At 33.9% G+C, this 19,160-nt stretch overlaps 1 protein-coding gene and 1 non-coding gene across 2 annotated transcripts in view; both read left to right on the forward strand.

The window, feature by feature from the left end:
- Nucleotides 1-18,702, forward strand: part of LOC123555793 (fibrillin-3-like) — a 60,765-nt gene extending 42,063 nt beyond the window's left edge. The window contains exons 60-84 of the mRNA XM_053547226.1: nucleotides 1,240-1,353; nucleotides 2,168-2,281; nucleotides 2,582-2,809; nucleotides 3,373-3,492; nucleotides 3,880-3,993; nucleotides 4,433-4,552; nucleotides 4,998-5,111; nucleotides 5,479-5,592; nucleotides 6,494-6,607; nucleotides 7,081-7,194; nucleotides 7,703-7,819; nucleotides 8,485-8,604; nucleotides 9,273-9,386; nucleotides 9,651-9,767; nucleotides 10,352-10,579; nucleotides 10,863-10,976; nucleotides 11,357-11,476; nucleotides 11,866-11,979; nucleotides 12,357-12,473; nucleotides 12,998-13,114; nucleotides 13,514-13,627; nucleotides 17,143-17,256; nucleotides 17,474-17,587; nucleotides 18,142-18,255; nucleotides 18,563-18,702. Of these exons, the coding sequence (XP_053403201.1) occupies nucleotides 1,240-1,353; nucleotides 2,168-2,281; nucleotides 2,582-2,809; nucleotides 3,373-3,492; nucleotides 3,880-3,993; nucleotides 4,433-4,552; nucleotides 4,998-5,111; nucleotides 5,479-5,592; nucleotides 6,494-6,607; nucleotides 7,081-7,194; nucleotides 7,703-7,819; nucleotides 8,485-8,604; nucleotides 9,273-9,386; nucleotides 9,651-9,767; nucleotides 10,352-10,579; nucleotides 10,863-10,976; nucleotides 11,357-11,476; nucleotides 11,866-11,979; nucleotides 12,357-12,473; nucleotides 12,998-13,114; nucleotides 13,514-13,627; nucleotides 17,143-17,256; nucleotides 17,474-17,587; nucleotides 18,142-18,255; nucleotides 18,563-18,702 (3,140 nt within the window). The remainder of the gene's footprint in view (nucleotides 1-1,239; nucleotides 1,354-2,167; nucleotides 2,282-2,581; nucleotides 2,810-3,372; nucleotides 3,493-3,879; nucleotides 3,994-4,432; nucleotides 4,553-4,997; nucleotides 5,112-5,478; nucleotides 5,593-6,493; nucleotides 6,608-7,080; nucleotides 7,195-7,702; nucleotides 7,820-8,484; nucleotides 8,605-9,272; nucleotides 9,387-9,650; nucleotides 9,768-10,351; nucleotides 10,580-10,862; nucleotides 10,977-11,356; nucleotides 11,477-11,865; nucleotides 11,980-12,356; nucleotides 12,474-12,997; nucleotides 13,115-13,513; nucleotides 13,628-17,142; nucleotides 17,257-17,473; nucleotides 17,588-18,141; nucleotides 18,256-18,562) is intronic.
- On the forward strand, nucleotides 16,973-17,054 carry Trnas-cga (transfer RNA serine (anticodon CGA)). Its single transcript has one exon. It is a non-coding gene; the product is annotated as a tRNA-Ser (tRNA).
- Nucleotides 18,703-19,160: the final 458 nt, after the last annotated feature.

Here is a 19,160-nt window from a genome sequence, read left to right on the forward strand (position 1 = left end):
AAAATATGGGTTTTCGACGGCTTCAGTACCGTTCTGTTAATGACCAACATGGAATATTTGGGTAATATTATTAGCGAAATGCCAAGCACTATACATGGTAACCTATTTTTCTTAAAGTTTAAAGTAGCCATGGCAACAGAGATGTTTAAAATGGTTTATATCTTGCTTTTTGTCGTAATTTCTTATAAAATAATATTGAAGAAGATTATCTTTCTAGCTGATGTAGCTTTAAAACATATTATTTCCAACGTAAGTTATATTTTCGTGTTATCTGCATTTATTCAAACAAATTTCTAAGCTTAGAATACTTACAGCAGTACCCCTCGTCTGGCATTTTTCATGGAAAAATCGTTCAGCATGCTACTTTTATTCTCATGGATATTGTTGAAATGAAAATAAAAAGCCGAAGCTGTGTTTCTTAAATAGACTAGTGTCAACGCTTTTGAATTTTACATTTAGATACATAGGTCACGGGCTTCGTTTCCATGGTAACATCAATTCAATTCAAGAAACCACAATTTTCTACTGAAATTTGAACAATTTTAGATCTTAGTTTTAGTATATAAGTAACAAATTATCAACGGAACCTGTAAAATAGATATTACAAATCAAACTGCTAGATTTTTTATTTGAAAATGGCCGTAACAAGTAACCTTTCACCCAACTATATTCCAAATAACATTGGTTACCATCATCCATTTTCTTACATTCCGCATAACGTTTCAATATAACTACATAAAAGAAGCAAAATATTGATTATTATTCAGAGCAAAAGACTCATAAAAAATATTTCAGCAAATAATGGTTATTTGAAAATAGTTTGAATAAAGAAAATGCACAGAATTACGTACTTTCAAGATAAAAGCTATTAATTTTGCGCGGTAACTGACACGTAACGTCATGACGTCAATGACGTCATTTTAAGGCAACATTGTTTTGAAGCGTTTCTGCGGCAATTTATTCATTATTTCTGCATTATTAAACCATAAAGCGTCAGATCGAAGACAGGTCTATGATTTGTTTTCAGAAGAATGACTATACAAACACATTTAGTTTGTCGTAAACGTCGTCGTAAATCGTCAAGCTAGCTTCCGGTTGGACATGCGCACATACAAATATAAAGGTAACCTACCTCCTTAAGTGCTACTTAACATATCACTTTGCTAATGGTATCTGTTATTTGGGCTTTGAGGACATGTTGTTTAAACGGATAACAACATTATTATATTATTTTTTCAGATGTGGATGAATGTCTAAAGTTCCCGTGCTTTAATAACGGCACATGTGTTAATACTAAAGGTTCATTTACATGTTTATGTCCTCCAGGATTTGAAGGAGAGCTATGTCAGAGAAGTATGTTTTTTGTTCAACTCGTTCAATAAATTCAGGAATGAATCCATGTGTGAATGTTCAACCAGTTTCACTTTTAAGAGAATCTGTATGCCGACTGTTATTTCCAGTGATGATAAGACCAGTCTGTTACATTATATTTACAGACTGACTGACATAGGAGCATGTTTAAAGCATTTTTTCCTAGCAAACGTTAATACCAGTGTCATATGATAATCGATGCAATTTTGGCTTTATGACATATGTTTGTCAAAAGAACAATGTTAATTTTGTACAAAGCATAAGTGCAGATTCAGATTGGTACATTGGTAATGTAGTGTTGTAAATGTATGTTTATACTCAACCTTTGTAGTCAAATGGTGTTGAAACTATCTGTTCTGTCAAAATGAATTGAACTTGATTGCAGTGATTACAGCAACATTATAGCAAGTATAAAAGAGAAACATAAAATACTGTATGTAAATATCATCCCAAAGAACGTAAAATAGATATATCATAATTGTTCAATTGAGAACAAAAATGCAATTCTCCGATTTCAAAGGAGTATTTGGGTTTAACTAATGTTCTATTGCATTTTTTCACGATTTTGCACGATTTACTCTCTCAAGTGATAACATTTGTTCATAATCATTCATAAATACTGCTTCAATTCATGATAGTTTTCTGTAGTTTTGTGAGGATAGAAATTTTGACGAGTCTGTAAATTTTATAACTATTTTTTAAGTTACTTTAAAGATTCAAACTGTAAAAGCTTCCATGGAAAATGTTATTGTGATAATTCCTCTAATACACATTTATGTTACATTTGCAATTGCAGATGTAAATGAATGTCTGAGAAACCCGTGCAAGAATGGCGGCACCTGTATCGATCGCGTTGGTTCATACGAATGTATATGTCCAGATCAGTGGTCAGGACCGAACTGCGACAATGGTAAAATTTTGCATAAATGCAATCACATACTCATATATTCCTTATATTAATTAAAATCGCAACGATTCTGATATAATGAAACCACATTTTGCGAATATTCAAAATTCAGTTTAAAATAATCTTGTCTTTACAGTATGTTTTGTATTTAATTTGTCAAGTATAAATTACTAAATTTCAATATATATACTGATTTTTGTGTCATTACATGCAAACATATTTTAATTCCATTTTGAATATGCAATACGATTTATACGTGAACTAACACATGGAGATAAAGGCTGATCCATTTGATACCCTCAGATACCGACGAATGCTTCAGTAACCCGTGCAGTCATGGTGCCACGTGCAGGAATATTCCAGGCGGCTTTATCTGTGATTGTTCTGAAGGCTGGACGGGTCCTACATGCAAAATTGATGATAATGAATGCAGCCGTGGACCTTGTTTGAACGGTGCCAGATGTGAAAATACTCTCGGCTCATTCCAGTGTATCTGTGCGGAAGGTTGGACAGGAGTCCTTTGCGACCAAGGTACTATTATTATTTTTATCATCCGCATTTTCATTAAGGTAAAAGATTTCAAGTTTAATATTATGTTTTTGTACAAATACTATATTAAGTATATATCGACATCTTCTGCATGTTTTTTTTGTTTCCCTGAATAGGTCTCTAACATTTTAAAAGAAAAACAGCAGATTCAACATTGATTTAAAATATACAGAGCAAATAATTATTTCATGTTCAGTTCGTGTACATGAAATAAATAACAAACTGCTTCTCAGTTACGAACATATTTTTCATTCTATTTTTTGAAGGTATCATTTGCCACTTAGTGTTACGAAATGACATTTCTTCTTCCCCAAGAAATACCTTCTATTGAAAGTTGACATGATATGTTCTCCTCTCGTCTAAAATATCTCTGAACATTATATTTCAAGTCGCATCTTTTTCGAAACTATCAGCAAATTTATACTGGCGCTCTGTTCCGTAACCGTTACTTTCATATTCGCAAGAAATGTATTTTTAAACACATCTTTTACATTTATTTTGTCTTCCTGGGAAATATATTATATTATATTTTATTTACCTAACAGACGTCAATGAGTGTTTATATCCCCTTCCGGTTTGTAAGAATGGTGGCACGTGTCAGAATACGTACGGTTCATACAGATGTATATGTCCACCGGCATGGACGGGAAAGGACTGCACGGCTGGTAAATATTTTTCCTTGAGTAAAAAAGCACTGTGATAACTGATGATATTGAAGTACTATATATTGATAGTAGAGTGTTAATCAATTGAATTAAAAGGTCTGTATAGTTCTTAACCAATCCACATCACGCGCAGATTAATTTTGGATATTTATACTCTACATGTATATACAATGTATTTCGAAGCAATACATAACAAAATCAGTTATCAGTGCAGTGTTGATAAATGACCAGACCTTGACCATAAAAAGTGAAAGAATTTACGTTTTACTTATAAATGAGTGTTTAAGTTACTGACAGTAGTAGGGAGAAATGTTCAGCGTAATTCTGAATTATATCTTAATAGTTCTCATTTTAGTTTAATTGATTATAATTTCATGTATTATATAGACGTGGACGAGTGTGCCAGGATTGAATGTTTGCACGGAGGTTTCTGTATGAACTTGAATGGCTCGTATAAATGTGATTGCCCGCCAGAATGGACTGGGGATATATGTCAAACTGGTAAAGTTTTACTAAATTCTAAATGTATTACTGAGTAACATACTGCCAATAATTCTTTTTTCATCGTCAGAACTACTCAGGAAATTTAATGAATCTAATATTCTTATGAATAAAGTTCCACCAAAAATGCCTTACATTACATGAACTATGAAAATGCTTGATTTGGAAATTGCTTGAATCTGGAAATGCGAAACAAATATATAGAAGATACTGTAAATAAACGTTTGAAGTTACTTTAAATATATTTGAAGATAAGGTTCTAATTGCAAGGAGCATCTACACTTCAGCCATCAACAATAATCTACTCATCCAGTTAAGAACTGAATCATTTATGATACTTTGATATCAAAGTGTTTTGCAAATGCATAAAATCATAAATGTATTTTATCACTTTTAATTCTTTTAGCTGATATGCTAAAGTATGCATCTCACTTTTCAGATGTAAACGAGTGTCTCGATTTAGTGGATGCATGTCTGAATGGCGGCACTTGTAGAAACTTGATCGGCTCATACCGTTGTGAATGCCCTGATGGCTGGTTTGGTGATAAATGTGAACTTGGTAAGTTATTTTTGACTGGTTTTGGTGATAAATGTGAATTTGGTAAATTATTTGTGACTGGTTTGATGATAAATGTTAACTTGGTTAACTACTTATGACTAAATAAGTGATAAATAAGTGACTTGTTTGTAATAAATGAGAGATTGATACGTTCTTTATTTCTTGTTTGGTGATAAAAACGCGTCGTAAATTATTTATGACTGGTTTGGGATAAGATATTTATGACTGCTTTTGTGATAAATGTGAACTTTTTTAAGATTAGTATTCCAACGGAAAATAATAGTGACCTTCAAACTTCAAAATTACCATAAGTAATGACAAATGATTTTTCACGGAAATTCTCTATGTGTTCATAACGTGCATAGATTCTTTTCCCTGTTATCTGGTACCGGCTTCAAATTGGTCAGAATATATTCTTTAAAAAATGTCCTGTTCTACTTTGCAGATAGGGATGAGTGTTTGCAGAATCCCTGTTATAATGGCGGTTTGTGTACAAATACAGTCGGGTCATTTAGTTGCCGTTGTGCACTTGGATGGACCGGACCCACCTGTCTCATAGGTAATGAATATTCTGCTTTATGTAATTAAAAAGTAATATACCATATGTGGTGCTGGATATTCCCTCCGTTTTACTTTACTTGTTGATTTTGATTTTAGCTTTATTAGATAACAGTTGTGCGAATGAGTTTGTTATTTCTTCAGCTGTGCCATACAACTAGCAACGTGTACTTAATTTTATCTAGAATGATAGATGCTACGTTTTTCGGTTTAGCAACGTGGGCTTAATTGTATCTAGAATGATAGATGCTACGTTTTTTGGTTTATGTCTTTCAATTACACACCAATGTGTAATATGATGGTATGCCGTATATCAGTGTATGCTATGATGGTGCTGTTTATCTTTGTCTTTGGTTCTTCTATTTAAGATATTAACGAGTGTCTTGACATGCCGTGTCTAAATGGAGGAACGTGTGATAATACTCAAGGTTCCTATATCTGTCGATGTCCAAAAGGATTCACCGGACCAAACTGTGAAAACGGTAATTATTTTATCGGCATTTATTTCCACAAATTCCATTGAACTTGAAGCAAGGTTTACCTATTTAATTTACTTGGTAAAAACTTTAAGCAAGATTTTCGAATGCAATTTACTTGGCAAAGTTGAGAAATTTCTGAACTTGCAGCACAGTTTCGTTGTGTAATTTATTTAGCAAAGATGAGAAAGCCAAGTTGAAAAATCCCTGAACTTAGAGCACGATTTCGCTGTGTAGTTTATTGGCAAAGATGAAAAGGCCAAGATTTCAGTATATAATTTACTTGGTAAAGTTTAGAAAGCCCTGAAACTTGGAACAAGATTTTCGTATGTAATATACTTGATGAAGCTAGAAAAGCGCTGAACTTGCCGCAAGATTTTCGTATTTACTTACTTGGCAAAGCTGAGAAATCCCTGACCATGTAGCAAGACTTTATTCAGCAATGTGAGAAAGCCCTGAGCTGTTGGCAATACGTTCTTGATAAAGTCACAGAACATTTGAATGGGGAGATTTTTTACCACACGGCACTGAAAGACTGTTGTTGTGATAATTAATAAAATATGTGAGAAAATCCTTTGACTGTATAGAATGCAACCAAATAAAATATTAGCAGACTCGGTCTGACTGGGTCTGTTCATGAGAAATATAACTTTGCCGGCATAAGATTCCTTGCGAGCAAAATGGCAGTTTTTCGAGGACAGGGAGATTACATTTCTATTTCTATTAGTATGTTAATTGCCTAATTGTAAGGGTGTGAGACGAATTGTGTTCTAGTTTGTATTGTCAACATTCCGAAATTATTTGAAACATGTTTTCTCCGAACTGCTGTTTAATTAATAGGATGTAAATATACTGTCGGATACGATGAGAATTCGATTCAATTCAATGTTTACTTGCTTAATTCTAGATGTAAATGAATGTGAACTGGGTCCCTGTCTGTACGGGGGCACCTGTATCAACACTATCGGGTCATTTTACTGTGAATGCCCACCTGGAAGAACAGGCGTCGATTGCAGAAATGGTATGTTCATTTTATACCGGATGTTGCGCACCAGCTGCTTTAAATATATCATATAGTAAAAATACAAACATAAGAAAATATCGAATATTAATTGCTTAATATTTCATTTTAAACTATCTAACGTTTACTATAAAGAAAAACAAAGACTTTTGATTCTGGATAACTCATTACCCAATCAATGGTGTCCAATGTAAATGCAGCTTATTTTAGCGAAGAATTAACGATAATAGCGTAATGAATATAATACCTTCGGACCTTTACACAATCTTCCGAGGTGCGGGTGGAAAAAAGACTTTGATGTTTACATATATAACGAATTGAAAATCCACTGTCATATCCAACCGAAAATGTAACCGGCGCCGTTGTATATGACTTTTTTATCGCACCAATGACAAAAATGAAACAATATCTATTTACCATTGCCTGTCTGGTAAAAGTTAGATTTTATTTCAAATTAATAATGTGTTTTTCAGATACAAATGAATGTGAACAGAATCCATGTTTACATGACGGTATGTGCTTCAACACGGACGGGTCCTACAGGTGCCAGTGCACGGAGTTCTGGGAGGGTCAAGACTGTCAGAAAGGTACTTTTTTGTTCTGCATTTTGTAGTTTTAGTTTATATCTTAAAACATTTACATTCCTGAAAACAGAAATTAGGTTCAGTTTAATTTCAACGTTTTGAGTTTGAATTTCTTTCAGGGGGGATTTAAATACTAGGTATTGAGGTGTCATTTTCTGTAAAGATGTGATTCTATTTGACTATATAAATGATATAAATAAAGCAACTCAACAAATGTATCACGATAAAGTGGGAGAATATTACTGCGAGAGAATACATATCCCGCAGGATGAAACAAAATCCCGCTGAAAAAAATCCCAGGTAGATATATGAGTACGCACTTAATATTTTTAATGTGTATCTATGTGTTGTGGCATTTCAATAAATTAAAGAAAACTAATCAAGAAAATTATCGAGTTTGCCAAAATATGATTTTGCAAACTAAACCCGGGGACTGACGTAACTTCCTGATTACTGTAGCTGTTGATGAAATGTAATGCATTACAGTGTAACTATTTTATCACCTTTCTAGACCGTAATGAATGTATGGACTTCATGTGTTTGAATGGCGGAACATGTAATAACCTGATTGGTGGGTACGAATGTGTCGATTGCAATGCTGGATGGACTGGCCAGATATGTGAAATAGGTAAATGTTTTTTTCATAATCAGTTTACTCTAAGTCTCTATTTAAATGCCGTTTATCTTTCGAAGAATTTTATCAGCCATCTTGGAGAACGTCAGTAAAAGTTGATGCCAATCTGAATACATGTTGTTACACGATAGACTATTATTTGGCGGTAAATTTAATCTTGCTAATGCCTTTTTCATTATGCATTCTCCCGGCGTATCAGTTAGCATTTCAATATTTTCCATTATACCGTCTCTGTATATATGTTAATGAATGTTTGAATTATAGTTTTCCATTGTGCATTTCCTCTAGACGTCAGTGAATATTTGAATTATACTTTTAGATTATGACCTTCATCTACATGTCAATGAATCTTTGAATTATAATTTATCATAATACACTTCATCTGCTCTCAGTGAAAGTTTGAATTATAAATAACATTATCCCTTACCTCTACTCAATTAATGTTTAAATTTCAATTTTCAATCATGCCTTTCCGCTAGACGTCAGTAAATGCTTGAATGATACTTTCTCATTCTGGCTTTCCTCCAGACATCAGTCGTCAATGAATGTTTTAATTCTACTTTTTCAATACGTCTTTCCTATAGACGTCAATGTGTTTTTAAAAACTACATTAATTTCAATTTTCGCTAAATATTGATGAAACTGTGCCTTTTCTGTAGATATCGATGAATGTTTGAATGTCACAAACCCCTGTCTACATGATGGAAAATGCATTAATACCAAGGGATCTTTCATTTGCCAATGTTCAACAGGATGGAGGGGCAAGATCTGTGAGATAGGTCAGTAGTTGTATGAACATATGTTGTTCTGTTGGTTCTGGATAACATGGCAATTAATTGTCTTGTAAGATTCCTTAACACATGATCAGGAATATTTTATGTACTGTCAAAAGGTGATATGTATTATATTATAAGAGAATTACAAATAATAGTGTTTTGTGTTTATTATATTAGTTTGTTTACAGTAGTTGCCATCTTGCTGAATGTAAAAGATATTTATAGGTTATTAGATTTGTATCGAGAAATATGCATGAGTTCTGCAGAGGAAATATTGCGCGACTTAAGGAGCGCAATATTATTCCGCGAAGAACGAGTGCATATTCTTCGATCCAAATCTAATAATCTTTTTATTATATACACGTACTACACTTATATTATTATATAAATGATATAAATTTGTTTTTTTTTAGCCTGAGTAAAATTAGAAATATCGTCGCAAAAGAACATTTAAATGCGACGACTTGCATGAAACTGACGTCACAAATGACGTTTCAGCTTCCACTGTAACTTAACGGAGTTTGTAAATGAGTATGTAATAATATTGCTTATCAAGACGGATCTTGTATAATTCAGAAAAAGTTTGCTTATATGGTCGAGTTATAATGAAAAGACTGCTGTTGTGTAGAAATGCGGTAAAGATACAATTAATTGTCATATTTCCATTATAGATGAAAATGAGTGTTTGATGTACCCTTGTCAGCATGGTGCTACCTGTAACAACCTCCCTGGAACATACGAATGTATTTGTGCTGATGGTTGGGAAGGTGATAATTGCCAGTTAGGTATGACACATTACCGAATTGTCATTTTCATATAAGGAATAAATATGTGGCCTGGTTTTATAAAGATTTTCAAAAGCGATTTATCATTTCAGTAAATGATATTCATGCGTATTTTTGAAGTTCTGTAATTTTATTTAAAGATTATGGTATAGCTTGTTTGCCAGTAGCCTAATTGTTAATATTTGTTTTCGTACAAAATCTGTTGAACCACGTAATGGTGTTTATTTCAAGCACACCTTAAGCATGTTATATATAATATTTCAGATATAAACGAGTGTCAACTATTTGCACCGTGCTTAAATAATGGTATATGTTACAATGGAGCTGGAACATATTCCTGCCAATGTCAAGCAGGGTGGACAGGAAGGAATTGTGAAGTTGGTACGTATATAAATCATAATGTCCTAATCCGACTGACACATGGACATGGTCTTGTTTGTAGGGAACAAGAAAGATATAATATAGTAATTAATTAGGTGATGTTCTTTGGTCGCCGCCAATACAGCAGTCTAAGTTCATATAATAAAGCCATGTTGAAATTACGTAATTAATGACTATAATTATTATCAATTAACTATATGATATGTATTTTAAAACTTTAGATTTCTTTAGATGGCGATGTGAACCACAAAATAGAACAGAATGGCATTTTATTTTTATGGTTTGTGAATTAATGTGAGCTTCGTCCTGCCGGTTTGGGAAACGTATCAGAATATCCCAGATCAAATTAAAAGCCTAGAAAATCATGCATTGGCAAAATCTCCCCCTTTTTTTGACAGGAAGTTTTATTTGTTAAACATACTCAACATAAGATTCAGCTGACCTAATTGTAAAGCGCTTGCTTTTTAACGCCTTTATTATGAAAAGGGCGCTGTATAAATCTGGCATAATAATTATATAACATATGCACATTTCGGCAATTCATTTAGTAAGTCAAACTAGTTTTTAAATACAATATTTTTCAGATATCAACGAATGTCTCCAACAACCCTGTCAGAACGGTGGCACGTGCTTTAACACGGACGGTTCTTTTACATGTGAATGTCCTGCTGGATGGTCAGGCCCCACATGCGCTATGGATGTGAACGAATGTAACATGTTACAGTGTGCAAACGGAGGCTCGTGTATTAATACTCCCGGTTCTTACACGTGCATTTGTGATATAGGATGGACTGGAGAACTTTGTAATATAGGTATTTTTCTCATTTCAAAAATATAACGCTATTGATTTCAAAGGCAAACTACAAAACGTTATTGTTTATATTAGGAATTCATATATGTCGTGAAAAGAAAAGAAAAAAGAGGTTATTTAAATTAAGTTCAGACGAAACTAGACCATTTTACTTAATGTATGAAGATATAAGCACACATTTTCTAAGAATTTTAAGGATGCCTCATGCTAACCATATATAACATCACATAAATGTTCCAGATTGTTTTATTAATAAATTAAATAATTTCATGCTGTTTCTTCAGATATAGACGAGTGTCTGTCTGTCACGTGTTTAAATGGTGGCACGTGCATCAACGAGATAGGTGGATTCCGTTGTGAGTGTCCGCCCGGCTTCCGAGGAGATACATGTGGAATAGGTAATAATACTTATTTGATTACAAACTGCACGAACAGTAACTATGGGCGTTGTCGTGAAAGTGCGTTGCACATACCAGTACACTGCTTAAAATTTCTTCTACACGTGTTCTATTCACATTAATACTAATCAGCTTTTACGGCCACTAAAAAGATTGTAAACATAATTGATCAGATGAGTGGATGTGTACAGCAAGAAGATACACATGAATTCTTCTTTTAATGTTGTTCGAATTTTATGTCAATTTGAGAGTGACATCATCAACCTTAAAAGTATATTGTTGTTAATGTGTCATGTTGTCACTTCAAGAAATGTAAGGGAAGGCATTTTGTTATTATTGTCAAACTAATATAAAAGTGTATGTTTTTGTCATTATTTCAGATATAAATGAATGTTCGGAATATTTCGGAATATGTCAAAATGGTGGACAATGCTTTAATTCCATTGGAAGTTATACTTGCCAATGTGCAACTGGATGGACAGGACAAAACTGCACAGAAGGTATATACCAGTGATCTTTTGTTTTGATAAATATGTTAGAAGTAGCTATTTTGATGCAGGCTATATGTGTATTTACAAATGTTACACTATGACTTATTCTTACAAAAGGAGAGACAAATGTCTGAAGCATCCCGGTAGCTGGGAAGGTACAGTATCAAAATCTAAGGCCCTAAATTCAAGTTTGAGACTGGTTGTACATTTTTCTTATTCTGCTATGCAGATAATAGTCCAAAATACAAAAGCAGCAGTCATTGCCTGCCAAACATCAAGTATATGTATGCTATTCATACGATTTTACCTAATCATAACAAGGTAGCTCATCGGACGAAGTTTAAGGAAAATGTATCAAATTTTAGTGTCATTGAATATGGACTGTTTTTATGTTTCAGACTTAAATGAATGTCTACAGAACCCTTGTTTGAATGGCGGAACGTGCACAAACACGCTAGGTTCCTATATGTGTCAATGTACACCTCAATGGATAGGGCCACGGTGTGAAATAGGTAATTGTTTTCGGTCTTCTATCTGATTTAGACATCCCTATGTTGTAATTTGTTTATCTAAAAATCATGAGTGCAGTGAAAATATCTTGATCACAATAAACCTGCATGATAGTAATTCTGTCTATTATGATTTAAAACCTTGTGACTCGTACAAGTTATACCAATGACGCAGTAACGAATTTGGGGAGTCGAGGTTACTTAATAATACAGGCAACAGACTGTATGCTTTTTAATATAGTTAAATGTGCTCACGTGAGTAGCATTATGTGTGTTTCTATCTAAGTTATCTAAAGGTTTTATATTGGTGTAAAAGATTTCAATGAATGTCAAACATTGTGTATAGATTATTATGTCGATAACCAAATTATCTTTTCTAGATTACAATGAATGTCAGAACTTATCTATATGTGCAAATGGCGGACAATGTATCAACACTGAGGGAGGATTTACATGTAGATGTCCGACAGGATGGACAGGACCCACTTGCCTCATAGGTAACAAAAACAGCTATTATCTTTGCATGCTGTGTATAAAACAGGACTTATGACAAAACTTGTTTAAATAGTCCGATATAAAGTATTTCAGCCGCACCATGAGAAAACCAACATAGCGCAATTGCGACCAGCATCCGCGCAGTCTGGCCAGGATCCATGATGTTCGCTTTCAAAGCCTATTGCAATTAGAGAAACCGTTAGCGAACAGCATGGATTTGACCAGAATTTGTCACTGAAGTTTGCTAGTTATTTTAAAGATAGGATTCATATGGTAAACCTTATTTATTGATTAATTTAATATTAACATGTCAAGGTCAAAATAACCAGTAATCTGCAGTCATAAATTTAAGTTTTATCTTGCAAGTTTTGATCTTGGTATGACTACTATGTCAGTTATGTATGTATTTGTATGTGTTTTGTTTACGGCGCGGCCAGTGTTTTCAGCGTCTGTTTTCTCTAATTACTGTTACATTTCATGATTTATTATAACGACTGTATTAATTGATGTCTAATTTTTTATACAGATATCAACGAATGTATACCAGAGAACCCTTGCCTGAACAGTGGAATATGTAAAAACCTGCAAGGATCCTATGAGTGTATATGTCCACCGGGTTTCACTGGCGTAAATTGTGAATCAGGTAAAATGTTTATACATGCAACTTAATTGAGCCACATTAATAGGTTCTTAGTAGGAAAATGACATTACGTCGTAAGTAATACCGGGACACATGCCATTTAACATAAGAATACCTATTTATGTAATTGCACATCTTGTAACAAACTTGACATTTCTTGAAGAATCTTATCTGACATCATAAATATTTATAAAAAAAGAGATCTGAACAGTACCAAGGTCGATGAGATGTAATGGTGAAGATTTTTACAGATGAAAGCTATTGCATCAGTAGCATTTTCCTGTGTAAATATACTACATGTACCTAGAATGAAGCAAATGACGTTAGGTATAGTGAAATATCGCAGAAAACCCTAACTGTGTATGTTGGACTGCGCTTATGTTTTTTATTTTACGTTTGCAGATGTCAACGAGTGTTTTAATAACCCATGTAAGTTTGGTGGCACATGTATCAATACAGTGGGGTCGTACTTCTGTAACTGTTTGCCTGGAAGATCAGGACAAAACTGTGATGGAGGTAATTTTGAAAACATTTATTTTGTACTTTTAATGTTTAATCAAAATCATATTCTAACTCAAGCTGCAAGCTCCTACAATTAATAATATTCAGAATTATCCCGTGAGCTAGTCATCAAGCGGGTTGAAATAATAAGTATAAACTTCAAGTTTGAGCAGATTGTTCAGATGCCAAAAGAACATATGAGTATACAACAAGACACATGAATAAAACTATTTAAGATATTTTGTTCTGACTGGATGGAAATATTCAATATACTGTATATCATATAGAAAGTGCTGCCTGAACATTATGCTGCTTGCTATAGGTTATATTATTACATACTCGTTTCTATTTCCCGTTAAGTTACACTGGTACCGGAAACGTCAATATTTTACCATACACTGACGCCTGAATTTCATATCGGGTGCGTGAGGTAATTCAGTGTGTGTTGTTGCACTATTTTTTCTACTTAGTTCAGTATTGTCAATTCTATACAAGCTATTGAACATATTTATGATATTTACATTATATTTTTAGCTCACCTGATCGCTCGATGTCCGGCGACCGTCGTCTGTCGTCTGTCTGTCAACATTTAGCTTGTGTATGCGATAGAGGCTGTATTTTTCAACTGATCTTCATGAAATTTGGTCAGAATAATCTCCTTGATAAAATCTAGGCCGAGTTCGAAAATGGGTTATCTGGGGTCAAAAACTAGGTCACTAGGTCAAATCAAAGAAAAAGCTTGTGTATGCGATAGAGGCTGTATTATTCAATTAATCCCATGAATTTTGGTCAGAATGATTATCTTGATGAAATCTAGGCCGAGTTCGAAAACAGATCATCTGGGGTCAAAAACTAGGTCACAAGGTCAAATCAAAGAAAAAGCTTGTGTGTGCGATAGAGGCTGTATTTTTCGATTAATCTTCATGAATTTTGGTCAGAATGATTATCTTGATGAAATCTAGGTCGAGTTCGAAAAAGGGTCATCTGGGATCAAAAACTAGGTCACAAGGTCAAATCAAAGAAAAAGCTTGTGTATGCGATAGAGGCTGTATTTTTCAATTAATCCTCATGAATTTTGGTCAGAATGATTATCTTGATGAAATCTAGGCCGAGTTTGAAAACAGATCATCTGGGGTCAAAAACTAGGTCACAAGGTCAAATCAAAGAAAAAGCTTGTGTGTGCGATAGAGGCTGTATTTTTCAATTAATCTTCATGAATTTTGGTCAGAATGATTATCTTGATGAAATCTAGTCCGAGTTCGAAAATGGGTCATCTGGGTTCAAAAACTAGGTCAAATCAAAGAAAAAGCTTGTGTATGCGATAGAGGCTGCATTTTTCAATTAATCCTCATGAATTTTGGTCAGAATGATTATTTTGATGAAATCTAGGCCGAGTTCGAAAATGGGTCTTCTGGGGTCAAAAACTAGGTCACTAGGTCAAATCAAAGAAAAAGCTTGTGTATGCGATAGAGGCTGTATTTTTCAATTAATCTTCATGAATTTTGGTCAGAATGATTATCTTGATGAAATCTAGGCCGAGTTCGAAAACAGGTCATCTGGGGTCAAAAACTAGGTCACAAGGTCAAATCAAAGAAGAAGCTTGTGTGTGCGATAGAGGCTGTATTTTTCAATTAATCTTCATGAATTTTGGTCAGAATGATTGCCTTGACGAAATCTAGTTCAAGTTTGAATATGGGTCATCTGGGGTCAAAAATTAGGTCACTAGGTCAAATCAAAGAAAAACATTGTGTATGCAATAGAGGCTATATTTTCCGATTGATCTTCCTGAAATTAAGTCAGAATGATTGCCTTGATGAAATGTTGGTCAAATTTGTATATGGGTCATCTTTGATCAAAAAGTAGGTCACTGGGTCAAATCAAAGAAAATACTTATTTATACTCAAGGTTTTTGCTCCAATTTTAATGATAATTGGTCAGAATATTTTTTTTCCATGAAATCACTAGGTCAAATTATGGTGTGTTATGGTGTGTTTCTCAGGTGAGCGACCTAGGGCCATCTTGGCCCTCTTGTTACGTGTAGATGTGTATGTAATAAAAATGTTATTTTCTTTGCATCGGGAAATATGCACTCGTTCTTCAGCGGAAGAATATTGCGCTCCTAAAGTCGCGCAATATTTCCGCTGAAGAACTCGTGCATATTTCCCGATACAAAGCTAATAACCTATAAATATTACATCCCCGTTAAGTTACAATAGAACCGAAACGTCAATATTTTTCCATACAGTGACGCCTATAGATCGACCACGTTTTTTGAGCCGTGACTAATTTATGCAGAACAGTTGACACCCCCCCCCCCCCCCCCCCTCCACCCCGTTCAAAAACACGGTAGAAACATATATGTAATTCATAGTAAAGCGGTATAAGTTATCGAGATAAATGTAAACGAATGCATGGCCCAAAGGATATGGCGTCGGCTTAAAAAAGTCGCTTTTCGAGGTTCGAGCCTTGGTAAGTTTACCTTTTTCAATCGTTTCTTTAAATAAAGACCTTACTACGGAGGGTTTGCAAACAGTTTCATCTTCAGATTGGTCTAGTTGTATTGACCATGTACTGTCAGTTGAATAGAAATAGTGGGACTTAAATATTGCTATAGACGATCTTCCAGCACCGGTGATCATTGAGCTTAACTCAGATTCTGATACATCATCTGACTCAGAGACTGACACAGCTGAAGGATCGTCAGCAGACACAGCAAGTGAAGTTGAAATTATGTGACATGAATTAAATTGCAATAAAAGTTGCAAAATATATAAAAATATAGTAACAATGAAAAACAAATAAGCCAAACATTATTATTAAAATATATAAAATGGTTTTTAAAAGGTGTTTTCAAAGATTCTTTACTAAAATAAAATAAAAATAATGTATACTAGAGAAAAAAATACGGCCGTAATCTGAGCTTGAACTCGCACCTCAAGGGTTGTAATCATTAGCTCTACCAATTGCGCCAGCGATATAATCAAGTTCATGGTAAACAAACCATACATATCAACTTACTCAAAGGAGATTTTTCAGCCAGGTATGAACCGAATATCGATATAACCCAATAGAAAAAGTATATCATTCCGTCACGGCTCAAAACACGCGGTCGAACTATAATATCAATCTTATTCAGGCTATTGAACAAATTCATAATATTTACATTATATTTATACGTGTTGGTTCATTTGTAATAAAAAGGTTATTATCTTTGCATCGAGAAAAGTCGCGCAATATTTACGCTGCAGAACTCGTGCATACTTTCCGATACAAAGCTAATAACCTATAAATATTATAAGTAAATAAATAAATAAGGCTGATATCAGTTTGAATCATAAGAATATTATAATACCTGTAACAGCTGTGATGGCCGAGTGGTTAAGGCGTTTGACTCGAAATCAAATGGGCTATGCCCGCGCAGGTTCGAATCCTGCTCGCAGCGAACATAGTTTTACCATGGAAAAATCAAGAAAATAAAATCCTAGATTACATATATTTTCTTTTTTTTTAATTATTTTTCTTTAACCTAGATTATGACGAATGTGTACAGAATCCATGCATCAACGGTGGAACGTGTTATAACAATGAAGGTTCCTATACATGTTACTGTCCGCCTGGTTGGACAGGACCTAACTGCGAAATCGGTAAGATAACATTATACATATCTATTTTTTGTGAGAGATTATACATTTAAATAGCAGCACCTATGTACTCTAACCCATATCAATGTTATCTTAATATTTTAGAAATCCATAGTCTAAACCTACAAACGAACAATCAAATAGGTCATTGATAAAAATGTGAACAAAAATCTACAAGTTGTTAAGTAAGATATATTTATGGAATGCATTACTTTTACAGATGTAGATGAATGCTTAACCAATCCATGTCTAAATGGTGGTACTTGCATAAACAATGCCGGATCGTACACTTGTCGGTGCCCGGACGGATATACAGGAGAGAACTGTGAAACTGGTAAGTTTAAAAATCGGACTACAAAACCAGGTCGTGATTACGAGCTCTCGCTCCTTTTAACTAAAATTTTAAACATTTAGATAAGAGTCCTACGTGCGGATGCTATAAAGAATGAATTTGGGGCACCATCTGTATCTTTCAGTATTCTCCAACTGAAGTTACTTGCAATATAATGGAGGAGTAACCCATATTTGTTATCGGTAGCAAACCTACATTAGCGTAAATATATAGTTCAGTATAAGTAAGGCTCTCAAAATATGAGAAGACTATTTATTTATATTTTGTTATGTATACACTAATTGATGAATTGAAACTCTAATGCTGTAATGAACAACAGATGATTAATTTAGAATTGCTATGTATTAATGTTCAAAGACTCGGACTCGTTTTAAAATTGAACATTCAATAATACCCATTGTCACATACCAGAGGTCTAACTTGGTACCCTGGTTCTTCTCGGGATTTTGACTAAACTCTGATAGATGAGAATTAAAATACCTTGTATTTTCCCTTAACGTTATTAGAAATATTATTATCTCCAATAAATATTTTAGACGTCAACGAATGTTTGACCAATCCATGTCTATATGGCGGCACTTGTTTCAACACACCAGGCTCTTACGTGTGTCAGTGTATAGCAGGCCGAACCGGTGTCAACTGTGAACGAGGTTTGTGCAAATTTTTGTGCATTGGTAGAACATTAATTCTTCTTTGTGTTAGTTTGCTCGTGTATGTTATACTTTAAACGTGTCTGTTGGTAGTAGTGTTGTGTAGAGATTTACGTGATATGATTATGAGTTACAAATGGCGGTTACCAAGATTGCATTCGTTAAACAAAAGTACACATGAAAATGACAAATATTCTCATTTCGAAAAACAATCTACTGATTTCATAAAAACATGTTGGTCGTAATCATTAGAAATGGCTCCAGGTGCTTCCATACTTAACACTCATATACATGTATGTATTTCCAGATGTTGATGAATGTTTAGAGCTAGATATATGTAAGAATGGTGGTACATGTATCAATACACAGGGATCATACCTCTGTAATTGTCCACCACAATGGACTGGAACACATTGTGAAAATGGTAGGTATTGTCCATTGGTTTGATAATGCAAGATATACAGCAATTAGTCTGTAGTTAAACAAACTCTTTTTATCAATATTTTCCCATAGAAGTTCTTTTACAATGGCATGTAGCATTGAGTTTTTAGTTAAACCCTTTAATCAGTATATTCCCATAGAAGTTCTTTTACAATGGCATGTAGCATTGAGTTTTTAGTTAAAACAAACCCTTTAATCAATATATTCCCATAGAAGTTCTTTTACAATGGCATGTAGCATTGAGTTTTTAGTTAAAACAAACTTTTTACAATTGCATGTAGCATTGAGTGTTTAGTTAAAACAAACCCTTTAATCAATATGTTCCTATAGAAGTTCTTTTACAATGGCATGTAGCATTGAGTTTTTAGTTAAAACAAACCCTTTAATCAATATATTCCCATAGAAGTTCTTTTACAATGGCATGTAGCATTGAGTGTTTAGTAAAAACAAACACTTTAATCAAT

The sequence above is a fragment of the Mercenaria mercenaria genome, chromosome 7, assembly GCF_021730395.1.
Source record: "Mercenaria mercenaria strain notata chromosome 7, MADL_Memer_1, whole genome shotgun sequence".
Classification (NCBI taxonomy): Eukaryota; Metazoa; Mollusca; class Bivalvia; order Venerida; family Veneridae; genus Mercenaria; species Mercenaria mercenaria.